This window comes from Solanum lycopersicum, chromosome 11, assembly GCF_036512215.1.
Source record: "Solanum lycopersicum chromosome 11, SLM_r2.1".
Lineage (NCBI taxonomy): Eukaryota > Viridiplantae > Streptophyta > Magnoliopsida > Solanales > Solanaceae > Solanum > Solanum lycopersicum.
Window position 1 is genome coordinate 60,787,763 of NC_090810.1, and position 17,162 is coordinate 60,804,924.

The 17,162-nt window shown below is 34.6% G+C and overlaps 2 protein-coding genes across 9 annotated transcripts; one reads left to right on the top strand and one right to left on the bottom strand.

Annotated features, from left to right (window-relative positions):
• Positions 1–288: 288 nt before the first annotated feature.
• LOC101262180 (transcription factor MYB97-like) lies at positions 289–8,199 on the top strand. Of its 7 annotated transcripts, none has more exons than XM_010315191.3 (6): positions 289–1,921; positions 2,071–2,339; positions 3,302–3,365; positions 5,116–5,446; positions 6,685–7,648; positions 7,731–8,199. In XM_010315191.3, exons 4-6 carry the CDS (start codon positions 5,117–5,119, stop codon positions 7,859–7,861), a joined length of 1,425 nt encoding a protein of 474 aa, XP_010313493.1. In that variant the 5' UTR covers positions 289–1,921; positions 2,071–2,339; positions 3,302–3,365; position 5,116; the 3' UTR covers positions 7,862–8,199. The 7 variants fall into 7 exon arrangements, with proteins under 7 accessions (XP_010313493.1, XP_019066395.1, XP_010313494.1 ...); XM_019210850.3 differs by having other exon boundaries at positions 2,285–2,339; XM_026028082.2 differs by having other exon boundaries at positions 1,733–1,918.
• Positions 8,200–8,948: 749 nt separating this feature from the next.
• Positions 8,949–17,035, bottom strand: LOC101265402 (BTB/POZ and MATH domain-containing protein 4). 2 transcript variants are annotated; one of them, XM_004251187.3, is made up of 4 exons: positions 16,388–17,035; positions 11,799–12,144; positions 11,301–11,577; positions 8,949–9,389 (listed from the first exon to the last, which is right to left on the bottom strand). In XM_004251187.3, exons 1-4 carry the CDS (start codon positions 16,801–16,803, stop codon positions 9,202–9,204), a joined length of 1,227 nt encoding a protein of 408 aa, XP_004251235.2. In that variant the 5' UTR covers positions 16,804–17,035; the 3' UTR covers positions 8,949–9,201. The 2 variants fall into 2 exon arrangements, with proteins under 2 accessions (XP_004251235.2, XP_025883869.2); XM_026028084.2 differs by having other exon boundaries at positions 13,687–17,020.
• Between the last annotated feature and the right edge of the window lie 127 nt (positions 17,036–17,162).

The following is a 17,162-nucleotide window of genomic DNA, read 5'->3' on the forward strand; positions in this document are numbered from 1 at the left end:
ATTGGGGCTCACCTAATCTCAATACTAGCGGAAACCTTATCATCTTTTCCTGAACAGATACAACAAATCACAGAAATATTTCTAAATCTCTTTATTCTAAACCGAGTCGGTAAATACCACTACACCTTACATCCTTTTTAAAAGAAAAACTTCTAAACTCTAAACTCGTGAATCTCTAAATATCAATTAGTATTTTGATACTCTTTTTTCCGAAAGAAAAACTCGTGAAAACCTAAACTCTTTCCCTAAATTTTAGGAATTAATAATTAACTGAAATCCCAAATTTAATTATTTTTCAACTTTCAAAAGATATAACCTGTAAAAATTGTAAAATAATTAAAAATGCATGCAAACAAATTCAAATAGTAAAAGTAAACAAAAAAAAATTCAAACAAAGCATATGATATTGATAAATAAAATATAAGAAATTTTAATAAAATAATATTCTTCCATTCAAATTTTACGCGCCCTTTTTAACACTAATTAATGTAACAACTTAAATTGCATTTTCCTAATTATATAATCTTATGACTATATAATTTATTGCATTTTTCTTAATTATATATTCACGTGATTATATACTCTATCACACTTTCCTTTTTAATTTAAACAAATCACCTCATGATATACCCTTTTAAGCAATTATTGCTTAATTAAGTTACATAATCTAATCACATTAATCCTATGATTTATCTAAATGTATTTTCCCCTTTACAACATTCCAAAAACAAGATATTTCAATTATTTTTTTTACGGACTTCGCATTGTTACTTTATTATTTGTTGTAGTTTTTTTCATCGTTTTCTTTTTTATGTGAATTTATTGAACTTGAGTCGAAAATCATTTAAAAACAGTCTCACTATTTTCATGAGATAATGATAAGATCTATGTACATTTTTGTTATCGTATCATTTTATTTACTATAATTGAACTATGATAGTGCGAATTTTTTTAACTTTAAATTGAATATTTTACTTGTAGATTTAATATTTTAAAAGTCATATTTGTTCATTTTAATTTTTTTTTTTACTTTTATTCAAGACGTAAATTATTTAATTTTTATTTAAATGTAGTTTTATTTTAATGTCATAAAAGGTTGTTTTTAATTAAAAAAAATTCGAAGTCTCATTATTATGGAGCTCACAATTTATTATAATAAGTTTAATTAATCAAGTGTTCATTGATTATAAAATATTTTTTTAATGTATATTTATAAACCATGCAACATCTCCTTGTTGACATATCAAATGTCATCAAACATAGTAAATTGAAAAATATCTATCTATATTATAATAATAGTAATTCATTGTTTTGAGTTGAATTTTTATAATTTTTTCCTTACGTATTTATAATGGTTGTTTACATTAACCTAAGCCAGTTAAAACCTCTATGCAGTACTCAAGTCTGATTGAACTAAAAACTTAATTCATTGATTACGTTACTATTGTTCTCAGTTGTGATTGAACTAATAATTTATTTTATTGATTACGTTAGATTTAGACCGATTAAAATCCCACGACATTTCTCAATTTTAATTGAACTAACAACTTAAACCTACGTATAACAGTTGATTACATTAAGCTAGACTGACTAAAACCCCTCTCTATCGTTCTTAATTTTAATTAAATGAAAAACTTATTTATATATTTCGACTTAAAAAAATTAATGAATTTAACAAAACTATATAAACATCCTTTTTTTTTTTCCTTTCAAATATATTCAATGGAGAGAGTAAAAAAGACTCACTTCTAACAAAATATATGAAAAAATGCTCAAGAATATACAAAATTAGAAGCTTAATCACCAAAAGAAGAGTGAATTCTGCTATTGAATTTCGAAATTGTTTGGAAGCAATGAGGTGTAGGAAGCGGTATTTGGATCAATGGGCACCGAATGGAAGAAAAACAAACAAAAAAAAGTTGTAAGCTTTATAGTTGTAACTGTTACTTTTCCATTGTTTGATTACTTGTTCAACTTAGCAATGAGCTCAAGAAAATTGATCTTTAGCTCATTTGGTTTTTAGTTCACCATTTTCTTGATTTCACATTGTGTTCTTTTCCATGTTTTCAGAGTTTTTGACACCTCAAAAGGGGGGAAGGTTCTAGACAAATTTTGCCTATATAAGTTGAGTTGTGAATTGTTGGTGTTCAAGTTATAGTTGTGGGGTTCTTTTATTTTTTGAAAATTTGGGGTTTTAAGCATTTTTGGTGTTCAATTCCATTGAAGTTTTGGTTTTTTCAACTATTTAGTTTGTGGGTGTTTGTGTTTTCTTGTTTTTTTGAAGGAACTGATCATCAGTGGTTTGGTCTAAGACAGCTTGTTAAGCTGTTGTTGTTCAGGTATAAACCTAAAATGCTCAATTGGGGTTGTATTGATGATCAATTTCTTTACAGTGTAGCTTTCAGCTTGTTGTGTTGTATAACTGAGGTTTTCCATCTTGAGCTTTGAATTATGCTTAGGCATTGTTTTTTTTTTTTTTTTTTTGGTGTTAGGTCTTATTTCAAACCATTTTGAAGCTGAGTTTTGAGGTTTTGCTATGTAACTTCATGTAGTGTTATACTGTTACCAGTTTCAAAAATAAATGTATCATGTTGTGTTCTTTTAGTATTTTCTTTAAGATTTATGTTGTTCCTTTGTTGGTATACCTGAGGTTTTCACTCTTGAGCTTTGAATTAAGCTTAGGCATTGTGTTTTTTGGTGTAAGATTTGACATCAAACCATTTTGAAGCTGAGTTTTGAGGTTTTGCTTTGTATATTCATGCTGTGTTTTCATGTTACCAGTTTCAAAAAACAATCATGTTGTAATTTTAGTAATTTATGATGTTCCTTTGTTGGTATAATTGAGATTTTCCATCTTGAACTTTGAATTAAGCTGAGGCATTGCGTTTTCTTCATATGAGATTTGATATAGAACTATTTTGAAGCTGAGTTTTGAGGTTTTTCTTTGTAAACTCATGTTGTGTTTTAAGCATTTTCTTCTAGATTTATGTTGTTCCTTGTTGGTAGAACTGAGATTTTCCTTCTTGAGCTTTGAGTTAAGCTGAGGCATTGTGTGTGTGTTTTTTTTTTGTTTTTTTTTTTTGGGTTTTAGGTTTGATACCAAATCATTTTTAAGCTGAGTTTTGAGGTTTTTCTGTAAATTTATGTTGTGTTTTTAGCATTTTCTGTAAGATTTATGTAGTTCCTTGTTTGCATAACTGAGATTTTCCATCATGAGCTTTGAGTCAAGCTGAGGCATTATGTTTTTTTTGGGTGTTTCATTTGATACCAAACCTTGTTTGTATTTTCTTGTTTCTTGAAGGAACTGATCACCAGTAGTTTGGTCCAAGACATTGTCGGCAACTTCTTCAGCTGTTGTCATTCAGGTAAAACCTAAAATACTCAACTGGGATTGGGATTAAAGTTTAATGGAAGCTCAGTTTCTTTAAATTTTAGATTCAGCTTGTTGTGCTTATAGCATTTTCTTTATGATTTATGTTGTTCCTTGTTGGTATAACTGAGATTTTCATCTAAAGCTTTGAGTTGAGCTGAGGCATTGTGTTTTCTTTTTGTTCTTAGATTTGATACCAAGACCATTTTGAAGCTGAGTTTTGAGGTTTTGCTATGTAAATTTATTTAGTGTTTTTAGCATTTTCTTCAAGATCTATGCTGTTCCTTTGTTGATATAACTGAGGGTTTCCATCTTGAGCTTTGACTTAAGCTGAGGCATTGTGTTTTTTTGGTGTTAGATTTGATATCAAACCATTTTGAAGTTGAGTTTTGAGGTTTTTCTTTGTAAATTCAGGTTGCATTTTTAGCATTTTCTTTAAGATTTATGTTGTTCCTTTGTTGGTATAACTGAGGTTTTCTATCTTGAGCTTTGAATTAAGCTGAGGTATTGTGCTTTTTTGGTGTTAGATTTAATACCAAACCATTTTGAAGCTGAGTTTTGAAGCTTTGCTTTGTAAAATCATGTTAAATTTGCATTTTTTAGCATTTCTTAAATTAGGCGTTTGGGCATGAATTCCAAATACTTTTTGCTTTATTTGGAATTTATGATGTTGTATCCCCTTTTCAAACTGTTTGGCAAGCTTTTACTTGGCTGAGGGTCTATTGAAAACAATCTCTCTATGTCAACGAAGTAGGGGCAAGGTGTGCTTACACCCTCCCCAGGCCTCACTTGTGGGATTACACTGGATTATTTTTGGCCTCATGTAATTTGATCATGCATTGTCTCTTTCCAAATTATTTGGCATGCTTTAGTTAAACCGAGAGTCTGTTGGAAACAACCTCTCTATCTCAACAAGGTAGGGGTAAGGTCTTGTACACTCTACCATCCATACCCCACTAGTGGGATTACACTCATTATGTTGATGTTGTTGTTAAAATTTATGAAGTTGGAAAATAAGGTTTGGAGCACTACTACAAATTTGGAATCCAAACTCCAAGTTGGATTTGGAAATTTTATAACCGAACTCTGATTTTGAAATAAAGTGAACTTTTCCAAAGAAAAAAGTGAGTGTTCCTTAAAAAGAAAACATCACTTGAGTTCTTTAGATGCTGATTTTGAGATTGATATATTTGCATTTTCTTATTCAACTGCTATGAGGTTTAAAGTATGTTAACTTGCTTTATGGTAGTCGGTAGATATCATTTCCATTGTTGTATACGAGTCTTGGCTCTTGACCAATGAGGTTTTCCCTGCAAATTTGAGATAATCATTTTCATTTACGTTCCTTGTTTTATCCCCAAGCACGTGTTGTCATCTTTTGTAGTTGTGAGATCAAATATGGATCGGTTATAGGTTTTCAAAAATTTGGTTTATCCGTATCTGTTAAATTCAGAATAAGTTATCCATTTTTGTCGTTATCGTTATTTATCATTTCCTTGTTGTCGTTCTCCGAAAATATATTCTAAATCTTTCCTCTCAAAGTTGACCATTTCTTTATTGTCGCCCAATTGGATACTCGACTAGCTTTGTCATACTCATGAATGAGGTCACACAATTTGGCACGTTGTTTTTAGTACACCTTGACGTCGTAAATATTAATTTTATATCCCATTTCATTGGACATTACGTACTATTAAGCGTTCAACAATTTTAGACATGTGTATGACAACTGAATGTGTTGACAGGATGACTTCAGAAGTTGGCATGAATTCGACATCTGTTGAAGAAGCTAATGCTGGAGGAAATATAAGAAGAGGCACCCCACTGAAAAAAGGTCCTTGGCTTAAAGCAGAAGATGCAATTTTAAGGGATTACGTCGCAGAGTATGGGGAGGGGAATTGGAGTTCTGTCCACAGGCGAACAGGACTCGCTCGCTGTGGGAAAAGTTGCCGTTTGCGGTGGTCAAATCACCTAAAACCATATTTAAAGAAAGGTGCTTTCACTCAGGAGGAAGAGCAACTCATAGTTGCAATGCACGCTCAGATAGGAAACAAATGGGCGCGAATAGCTTCTGAGGTTTGCATCACGTCTCATTTTCTTTTCCAGAAGCTACCTTATTGTTACAGAGAAACTATATGAAATGATTAAAAGCTAAGAATGCTATGTGATATAAATCTTAACTATTCCCAGTGATTTTAGTTACAGTTCAATATATAGTTTTGGTAAACAAAAATGTGTCATTTTCTTATATTACCATTTAATTCTTGCTCTAACTCCCTACTTAGTTACTGTTGTGGATTCATGTATATAGAGGTCAGTGTCATTTTCTTGGTCAAAAGTCGGGGTCGGCTTTGAAAAAAAATTGGTTTGGTATTTTTGGCAGACTGTTGTGATGGTGGGTGCCACTATAGTTTAACTATATATCTTTCTTCAAAGTTATGTACATTTGCACCGAAATATAGCAGAAGCTGATGAGTGTCAGTGCACCCTTATGTCCCTTTATCTCTGAATATAGGTCTACCTCTATAGTTTAGCCTCAACATACTTATACGTAACATTCGGTGTGGTTGGTAAGGTTCATACAGCGTTATCAAAAAGTCATTTAATTATTGTTACACTTGCATTAGGTTTGGGTAGGAGTCACTATGAAATTTAGAGGACCATATTAGTTTTTGTTAACACTTAATTTGCCTAAAAAGACGATTTTTTATCATTTTTGGGATGAGAGGGATCCGAGTAAACCAGATATGGAGGATTCATCTTTTTTATATTTTTTTATATAGAGGATTCACATAGCGGGCTGTGAGTAGTTTGGATCGAGACCTATTTGTTGGTTGGTTGGTTGTTAGTGATCCCTTGGCGAGGACCGGGACATGTACTGATTCAAATGAATGGGGTAGATAGCCAGTATCATTTCCAGGCAAAGAAAGAGAGAATGAAATTACGGAGTGCTACCTCTTATCTGCTAGTGATGATTCTCTCCTCCTTTCCTATCTTTTATAATATTCAGGCCCGTTTTCCTTCATCTTGATGTTGCTTTAATTGAACTCTTGCAGTATATGTTATGCAGTAAAAGATGGTGGTCTTATGTGTGGCGAAACTTGTATGCAAATCATGTTTGAATATTACTTTGTGTGGACTAAAATGTGGACTCTCCTCTTTCTTTCAAAAGATTTATTTGTATAGCTTTCTTTTTCTAATACTGATTTTGTGTGAACTTTCTCAATTTGAGTGGTTGGTAGCCATATTACACATTTATTTAAAGTTGTATAATGGCTATTAATTATTTTTTCATGGTCCTTCTACACTCTCAGTTCCCTGGCCGCACAGACAATGATATAAAGAACTTCTGGAACACCAGACTAAAGAGACAACGGCGTGAAGAAAAATATATGCTCTCTCCAGGTGTTTTTTTCGGGGAATTTAGTGAGGACAAACAAAATAAGGAGCTGGCCACGTCATCCTCTGCAAATTCACTTCCTCATCTCTTGCCTAATAACAATGTTGAGATTCCAACTGCGGAAAACAGAAATTTTGAACCTAGTCAGCAGTTGTATCCTCCGAGGCTTCTTAATAATGATTTTAGTAGCTTTCTTGGTACTCCTGCTACTAGCTTACGTGATCAGGGTCTTAACTCTTCCTGGAATACTCATTCTGTCCCCTCAACAGTTCATTCATCCAAGCGTACACAAGGATTAGAATCCTGGTTCTCTAATCGAAATGTTGACCTTTCTCAAGCTCACCATCAATATCAAAATGATGGTTCTTTTTTTACTCAATCCTTGGGGTTTTCTTCGTTGTGTACTCATAATCTGACATCTAATTATCACCGATCATCTGCCAGTGAAATTCCTGGCATCCAGGCCTCTTCTTCAGAGCACAGATTGAAGGGTAAGCTGGAGCTCCCTTCTTTCCAAACTCCGATGACGAGTTGGGATTCAGCTTCCTCAGTTCCTTCAATTGAGTCCTCCAGTACTTTTATTCAATCTCCTCCAAATGAGTATACTGATTCTTGCAGTCTGTCACCCCAAAGCAGTGATCTATTGCATGCCATACTTTATGGATCACAAACACCCAAAGCTTCAAGCAGTAATTCATATCAAGAGACTTCTCGTGATGTAGTGCCAGATTCTTGTCCTGTTCTCCGACAGATTCAGTGGGGAACTAACCCTGATGCAATCACCCCTTCAGGTCATGCTATTACATCTGTGTTTAGTGAATACACCCCTAGCAGTGGAGGTTCATTGGAGGACCACCAGTCAATAGCTCCTTTCATAGGTGAGAATAACTTGATTGACTTATCCTAATTATCTGCACAATAGCAAGTGTTTAAATGCTTGATGTTTCTATGATTTTGAAGGATGCAATGTTAATCAAGAGATGGCTAACTTCACTCCTACTGCTGGGAATAATGATACATCAAACGACGATTTGTTTTCTGAGACTGATATGTATTTTTCTCCAAGTGATTGGCTTCGCGACTTGGAGTAAGAACCACATCAGATATGCTTTTGGGGTCTGCTCCAGTGCTCCTTTTTTCTGTTTATAGCAGGGACTACAAGAAAGTAGCTAACTGAGTAGCCACATTATCCGTTGATGGGACGTGATTGCTCTACCTCAACGAGAGCATGATTTTCGAACATAATCTTGATAAAACTGTAACTTCTTCAGCTTACACTGCAATACAACACAATGTAACATTTTGTGTCCTCTGTAAACCTTTTCTGTTGTAAGAACATGGTCTTATTAGTTATAGCTTGTATAACTGTTTGTCATCTTCAGTACTGCTGAAGCTGGTTTTCTGGCTATAAAATTCAGTTTTGTTTTACTGAATTAATCAAATATGTTTCACTGCTACATGAACTCAGTTCAAATGATAACCAGCTAAAGTGTGATTCGAATTTTATCGTCTCTAGCGGCCCACGTAGTGGAGGAATAGATATGATCCTACTACTCTTAAGTAGAAGTCTCAGATTCGAGCTCTAAGAATGAATAACGTGTCTTGGTGGGAAGCGCTTTACTGGACTTCACAGTAGAAGTCTCGGATTCTAGCTCTAAGAATGAATAACGTGTCTTGGTGGGAAGCGCTTTATTGGACTTCACAGGGAGTGAATTCAAATGGAAGCGGACAATATCACTAGAAAGGTGAACCAATACAAAATGGTACGAAAGTCACTCATGTGTCAACCTTATCGACGAAGGCCAGAAGTCAACTGAGTACAAGAAAATTCTGATAAGGCGGGTGGACCAATACAAATGGTATCAAAGTCACTCATATGTCAGCCTTGTCGATGAAGGCCAAAAATCAACTGAGTACAAGCAAATTTAGATAAGGTGGGTGGACCAATACAAATGGTATCAAAGTCACTCATATGTCAGCTTTGTCGATTGAGTCATGGTTCAACTATGTTTAGACAAATCCTGAGAAGGCAAGGCAAACTCAGTGCTAAGTCTAGACAAATCTCATGCAATGGGACAAACGTCAGCTCAGCGAGGACGCTGAGTCCACACCACAGCTTAAGATGAGAAGTCTCACGTCAACAAAACAAGGAGACTCTAGCAGCACAATTAGAGATAATTCATGCAAAAGCCTACTTGTCATAATAACACAGAGTCACACCAGAACTCACTAATGTCACGAAAGTACACATTGGTGTATTTAGCAACATTAAGATTATACATATCACACACACAAGACGTTTCATCAAAGATGTCACAGAAACCTAATGAACATTTACCTTTCTATTACTATTGTTGTAGTTTCCCAACATTTCCAGTACATCCCCCCCAATATACATTCAACAAATTTTAACAATTTCCTACGTCTAAAATCAGGTCTTTTGCCTGATCCTCCTCCCGTTGGTATCACCACCGTCTGAAAGTTGTGCCCAAACACTTTTTGACTTCCCACCTCCACTGCTACTGTCATCCTCGCAACCTGCCACAGTTTTAAGAAGCTCTGACTGAAGAGCGGCGCAATTTTCTTTAAGGTACTCAAAGCCATCTGATTGCATCACAGCTGCCAAAATACAAAAAAAAATAGATGAATGGGAATCTGTAGTGTGAGAAAATTACAGAACACAACAGATCAATTTATTTATTTTTAAAATGGGAACACAACAGGTAACAACAACAATAACTACGCCTAACAGATGCAATTTCAAAATATGTTACTTTTGGATGTAGTAAAAGTAATCAAAATCTAACTAAACTCTGACAGTAGTCAGCCGTTAGCATAAGCAAGGTAATGTATGGCATTCATAACAACATTCAAATTAATAGCAATCTCTCATGGTGTAGCATAGCTTACTCACAAGAGTTTAGGGAACTCAAATTATTTTCCAGACTCCTGTAGAAACTTTTGAGAAGAGCTTCTGTAAAAACTTACGATTCTCACGATCAGTTTCAATGGTTTATCAGAAAACTTGTTCGAGAACAAAAGTCAAAATCTACTTCAAAAAGAAGCGGCCTTTATAGTTCCCACAAAAAGCACTAGAAACAGCACATTTAAAGTGTGTTTGGTATGCAGGAAAACACTTTATGTTTCCAATTTTCTCATGTTTGCTTGGTTAATATATTTTAGAAAACATTTTCCCTAAGGAAAACTAGCTCCTTAGAACTGAGGAAAATGATTTCTCTACTTAAGGTAGAGAAAACAAGTTTTATAAGTGACATTCCAAGTTCATTGTCTCATCCCCCATCCACCCAACATCACCAACAATCCACACCACGCTTGACCATCCCACCCACCCCCTATCCCAATATTTTCCAAATAAAAAATGTTTCTGATTCTATCTTTACAAGAGATTTGATTATATTGTACGACCATTAGCCGATTAGCAGAATCCTAACTACCAAAGCTGCTTGACTTCTATATTTCTTGTTCTCTGTTAACTCTTATTAGAAACTACCCGAGACATACTTAGCATTCAAGCCACAAACTGGCTGTGTATGAGCACCACAACCCAACAAGAGAGTTAAAACCTTGTCGGTAGAAAACACATCGCAGCACTTCCAATTTCTAGAATTCTTTTGGGAGAAGGTCAGCAAGAGAAAAACACATTCATACATACATATTTTATCTTGTCATTTCAAATTCATTTTCCATAAGCATGTAATTTCAGTGGTTAAAATCTATTTATATAAGAGATGGAAGTATATGACACCAACCAAAACCACTCAATCACTATATTGCAAATCAGCTAAATAGGGTCAAATTCTTTTTAGAGAATCCTCAGCAGCCACTATATGTACTTAAAAACTGTAAAAGATCTAGTTCTTTAAGAGAGTCATTAACAATCACATTGCGGTAAAACTAATTGCACATACTTGCTAAGTACCCAACAATTCTGTCAGAGAGTTTATGGTGGTTTGGCAATAAAATAATTTCCTATTAGCTAATGGAATGGTTTGTGATTTCCTCCTTATTATACATTCATTCATGTTGGATCGAAACAAACTTAAATGCTATGTTTTGTTGTATCTTTAATATGAAACATCGACCATGCGCAAGACTCCTAATCTTCTCATTATATAGTCCTATCATGTTTTTCATTTGATGCACCACTACTTCAGTCAACATCCTTCTCAGATGTCATTGCCACCCACCTCCCTACCTCTTGCTACAGGTCCACTACAAGTAAACTACAATAAAGAGATAAAGAAAGAGGTAGGGAGGTGGGTGGCAATGACATCTGAGAAGGAAGGTTGACTGAATAGGTAATGCATCAAATGACAAACATAATAGGACTATAAAACGAGAAGATGAGGAGTCTTGTGCATGGTCAATGTCTCATAGAAAAGATACAACAAAACATAGCATTTAAGTTTTTGTTCCAATCCAACATGGGAAGATACAAAACAATTTAAATCTAAAAGCATGAGATATCCGCAAAGAAGGGAACATGATGCAAATGCAAGTATCTCGTACCAGAAAGATTTTCAGCAGCAAAACTTAGGCAAACTGATTTGAGTTCAGCGGCATGGTAACGGTCTGCTAAAGCAAGAATTTGTGCAACAGAGTTGATAGAGATATCTTTGCAAAGATGAGATTCACACAACCTCCTCAGTCGTGTTAAATCATACCGATCAGCTGCTGATAACAATTTTGCTGTCAGAGTGTCAGATATACAGGGGGTAGTAGAAGTTCTAGTTGCCTCTAGCTCTTCTTCTACAAGAGCATCTTTGTATATGAAGTGCAGCATAGCCTTGTACAAGAAAAATCCAAAGAGTAGTGAGTTAGAATTACACTTCTAGCTTGAAAGAACTCTAATCTATTCTTAGCAAAAGCAATTATGAAGAAACAATTACAGCCAGACAGATGGAGAAATATGATAATGATATTAAAAACAGATATACATTGAAAAAACAGGAAGAGATGGAGTTTCTAAAAGAAAATAGCCATAATAAGCTAAAAGGAGATGCTCACTTTGAAGACCTTAGGTTCCATATCATTGACCACAATTTCCTGCGCATCGCCTTCATGTCCACACAAGAATTCAGTGTGGAATACAGGAGAACGAGCGGCCAATACCAACTTATGGGCATGAAACATTTCACCAGACACATTGAAAATAACATCTGAAGCTTCCATATTTTCCAAAAGCATGCCAAAATGTGTTCCCATGTCCGAGTCTGGGACCTGAATTGTATGCAAGCTCGAACACTCTATTGTGGAGCGCACGACTCCAACAGTGCAATTAATCTTCAAGCAGTCATCCTTCAAATACTCTGAAGTCTCAAGCAACGCTCGTCTAAAAAACCGTTTGTATCCCCTATTAGCACACAGATAAACTACTTCAGGAGAAGTCTTGAGTTGCAGCATAAAAGATTATAGCAAAAATAATAGAAAAGTTTGGTCAAGCAGGCTAATCAGGATACTATAAACAAGATTATTCTTCTTTTTTTCAAGTTCCTGTCAAAATGGAAGAGAATCCTTTTTCCCATTACAGGTACAAAAACTTCTCTATTTAGCTATAGGGAATCACCAAAGTCTAGTAATTTCTTTGAGTTAATTCAAAAATTTGTTTTTTACAACAGAAATACAAAAGGCATAACAATTGAACTTAAGCTGAGATAAAACCTAGATATTATTGGTATTTTGAGTAGATATAGTCCACTAATGCTAGTTCTAACATCAAAATCATTGGTTTTTTGTCTAGATTTTTCAATTCTACCAAGACTCTCCCGAAGGTGAGAAATTTGTCTCACTGCAGTTTGAGAAGGTGATGAATATTACCCACTGACTTACTGAGTTGGTATTTGGTAGAGAGAGATAAACCCCATGTAAAAATCATATCTTGTCAGCTATTGATGTTTTTCTTAATGGTCAGAACCAAAGTATTTCACAAATCCAAATCATAAAATAAAAATACTTAATAACATAATCCTCCAAATTGTCGTATTCTCATTTGTATTTCTCTTGCTCATCAAGTGATGATTGTCTCCTTCACCATCCTTGATGTGACCCTAGTGACTCAAAGAAAAAAGAGAGCAGAAGATGCCATTTGTTTGTTAGATTATTTGCACTATAGCAAAATGTGCTGTCTTGCCCCATTCTTTGCCCAAATAACACCAGCTCATCACAATCCGTCTCAACCATCTAAAGATAGATTCCATTGTCATACACTATTGAAAAAATCAGAAATGTGAGTCAAACTGTTGGCGCAAGTAGCATATGGAATGAATAGAATAAGATTAGGTTGTCTCGGAAGATTTGGGTATGTGCTGATTCCTGTGAGGATTTTTATATGGACCTGTCCATAAGTGCCATATTCTGATGGATTGAATTAAAAAATGGACCAGTTTATAGGTATGTTATGAAGATTGTAGGTGTTAAAAGAGGACAGAATAGATTTAAAATACTAGAGTTCTGGAAGATGTTGTCTAAAAAACCTAGACTTTGTCGGAATCAATGAAGACTTGACTAAGAACATACTTTAATGGTCACAAAGGATCCATGCAAACAAGATATTTTGTATTTAAGGCTTTATTGTTGTTGGTATGCTTAAACTATCTTTGATGTTTGTTACGAGTTCTTTTACTATGGTTAGGAAGTTCTATATTAGGTTAAGGATGGTCAGTAACTAGCTTTTGGGCTGTTAATAAGGTCTAGCAAATTCTGATGACTTAATTTAAATATAAAAATAAACAAAGCAATATTTATTTAATGGATTCAATTATGCATATGCAAACACAAACTGATTAACTTTCTCTAAAAGGAACAACTATATTTAGTTTAATACTTCATTTGTCATGCCTATGGAAGTAAATTGGATACGAGCAAACAATATGTTCAACAAAACCAGATAAATTACCACATGCAGCCGCTAGACCTCAAGGTATGTGGCCCATTCTCAAGACGCCGGTTGAAATGGCTATGAACCGCATGGTTCCCTTTACCACTCTGATCAACAAGAATCAACTCAAACAAAGCCCTAACATTCGGTCCTTCACTAGCCAAAGCAATGAACACAGACACATACAACGAATCTTCGGGATTCTTTCCATCAGGATAGAAGTGAATCGCCCACTTATGACCTCCGATGGTGAACGTTTTACTGGAAATGGATTTTCCGACACCCATCCCTTTAATCAGCGAATAACCCTGGATCATGAAATGGTGTGACCCGTTAACCGTACCAGTCACAAAACGGGAGCTTGTCGGCAAATCTAACTCGCCGACGGAGATCTCATCGGGAACGTGAGTGATTGTTGGTACATCTGACATTGTGAATTCTCCCAACACTCTAGAGCTTGATAAAAGGGGAATTCGTGGGTTTGTTAGGGTTGAACACAGAAATTAAAGATGAAGAAACAATGGATGGATTTGTAAGATTTTTCTTTGAATTTCAGATCTTTTTGGGGAGAATTTCTGTGTCCAAAAATGGAGGAGCTGAGAAATTATTTTTTTTAGGTCTAAGAACTTATACATCTAATCGAGAATTGGTACTTATAAGCATGTCGTTAAAAAATGAGTTACAAGGCTGACCCATCCAACCCAAAAAAGAAATTAGAGCCAATTAATATTTTTTTAACTATAATAGTATAACATAACTTATTGTCATACAAAAAAAAGTATAATATAACTTATGTTTTACAAAGAAAAATTTCTATGTATTATACGGTTAAAGACAAAAGTTCAGTTAATAATCACAAATTATGTCTTTTAAGACTTACTTCTGTTTACAATTCTCAAATTCCACTTCTATGGGAGCTACGCCCTTTCTCAAACCTATCGAGCTCTTTCTGAACCTTCATCTCTCCTCAACGAAGTTATTGAAGTGATATAATTTAGATCCTGCTGTACTTTTGTAGATGAAGGCATAATTTCAGTTTCAAAACCCATAAAGTTATGCCTTGAGAGACAATATTGTCGGATAAGACAAAAGGTCTCTAAACTTGTTCAAAATTAGATTTAATTTTTTGTATCAATTTATATGACACCCTTTACTTTTTTAATCCGTCTCAAAGAGAATGCCACACTTTCTTATTTGGCAACTATTTAATTGTATCGTTTCCATTTTATTCTTATTGGATCCCACTTAACATTTTATTGGGAAGAAAAATAAAAAAGTAGGGTAAACAACACAAATCCCTCTAATTTAGTACCTAATTGTCTCCCCTCCCTTCAGTTTGCATAATTATGAATCCTACCATATTTTTCAGCTCGGGTACATACATCTGTCGCGTCCAAATACATGTAGCAATAAGGGGGGATCACCAAAGTCTAGTATCTTCTTTCTGTTATTCAAAATTTTGTTTTACACAAAAAATACAAAAGGAATTGAACTTTAGCTGAAATACAACCCAGATAAGTTATTATTGGTACTTTGGGTTGATACAGTCCACCAATGCTAGTTTTGTATTTTTCAATTCTACCAATACTCTCCCAAAGGTGAGAAATTTGTCTCACTACAATGAGGTACTCTACCACTACCACTTGAGCTTCACATACAAAATATATTTGGGTATGTATATGTAGTTTATTAAGTTTATTTGAGATCATATGGAAGATTGGATGACCCCTAGATTATGGGTTGGAACTGGCGTAGATAGGTGGTTTGAGAAGATGATGAATAATACTCACTAACTATACTTACCCTAATATAGAACTCCCTAACCATGATAAAAGAACTCGTAACAAACATCAAAAATAGTTTAAGTATACCAACAACAATTAAGCCTCAAATACAAATTTTCTAGTGTTAAAGATCTATTCAGTCTCTTTTAACACCTTCATTCATCATGACATCACACCTGTAAACCAATCTATTTTTTTAATTCAATTATCATAACATAGCACCTATGGACCAGTCCACATAAAAATCCACACAAGAATCAATACATGCCCAAATAATATGAGAAAATCCAATCTTATTCTACCCACTTTATAGTCTATACTCTATATGCCTACTTGCGCCCAACAGCTTGACTCACATTTCTAATTTTGTCAAATATTGTATGACGACGAAATCTATCATTAGAAGGTTGAGAAGATTCATGATGAGTTGGCGTTATTAATGGAGCAAAGACTGTTATCACTTTTTGCTATAGTGCAAATAATATAACAAACATACGACGTCTTCTACTCTCATTCTTGATTACACGGGTCACGTCAAGGATGTGAAGGAGACAATAGGTGAGTAAGAGGAACATAAACGAGACTACGACAGTTAGGACAGACACTAATATTATTACGTCTTTTTATGATTTGGATTCGTGAAATACTTTGGTTCTGACCATTAATATAAACAACACTAACTGACTTGAAAAAGATATGATTTCTTACATGGGATTTATCTCTACCTGATACCAACTAACTAGCTTTTGGGCTGTTAATAAGGTATAGCAAATTCTGATGACTTGATTTAGATATAAAACAAACAAAACAATATTCAAGCTAATGTACTTTCTCGAAAACAAACAACTAAATAGTTTAATTCATCACTTGTCATGTCTATGGAAGTAAATTGGATTCAAGCAGAACACAATGATCAAGAAAACTAGTTAGATTACCACATGCTGCCGCGATACTTCAAGGTATACGGTCCACTCTCAAGAGACCGATCGAAATGGCTATGAACCTTATGTTTCTCTTTACCACTCTGATCAATCAGAGTCAACTCAAACAAAGCCCTAACATCCGTTCCTTCACTAGCCAACGCAATAAACACAGACACATACGCCGAATTATCTTCCGGATTCTTTCCATCAGGATAAAAGTAAATCGCCCACTGATGACCTCCGACGGTGAAAGTATCACTTGCGATGTGTTTTCCGACACCCATCCCTTTAGCCAATGAATAACCAGAGATCACGAAATGGTGCGACCCGTTAACCGTATCAGTCACAGAACGAGAACTCGTCGGCGGTGCTAACTCGCCGACGGCGATCGTATCGGAAACATGAGTGATTGTCGGTAACTCTGACATTGCGAATTCAACAAACTATACAGTTCGATAAAAAGGGAAAATTCATAGATTTTTTAGGGTTAAACACAGAATTGAAGATGAAGAAACAATGGATTTATAAGATTTTTTCTATGAATTTCAAATCTTTTTTTTGAGAGAATTTTTTCTGTACAATTTCTTTTTTTAATTTTCTTAGTTCTAAGAAGTTATATAGAAATCTCAAATTGAGAATTTATGAATCATTGCAACTTATAAGAATGGAGTTAAAAAGAAATGAGTTATAATGGTGACCCACCCCCACCCCCACCCCCTCACCCCACTCACCCCACCCCCAACCCCACCCAAAACAAAAAGTTTACACAATTTTTTTTTATAAATAA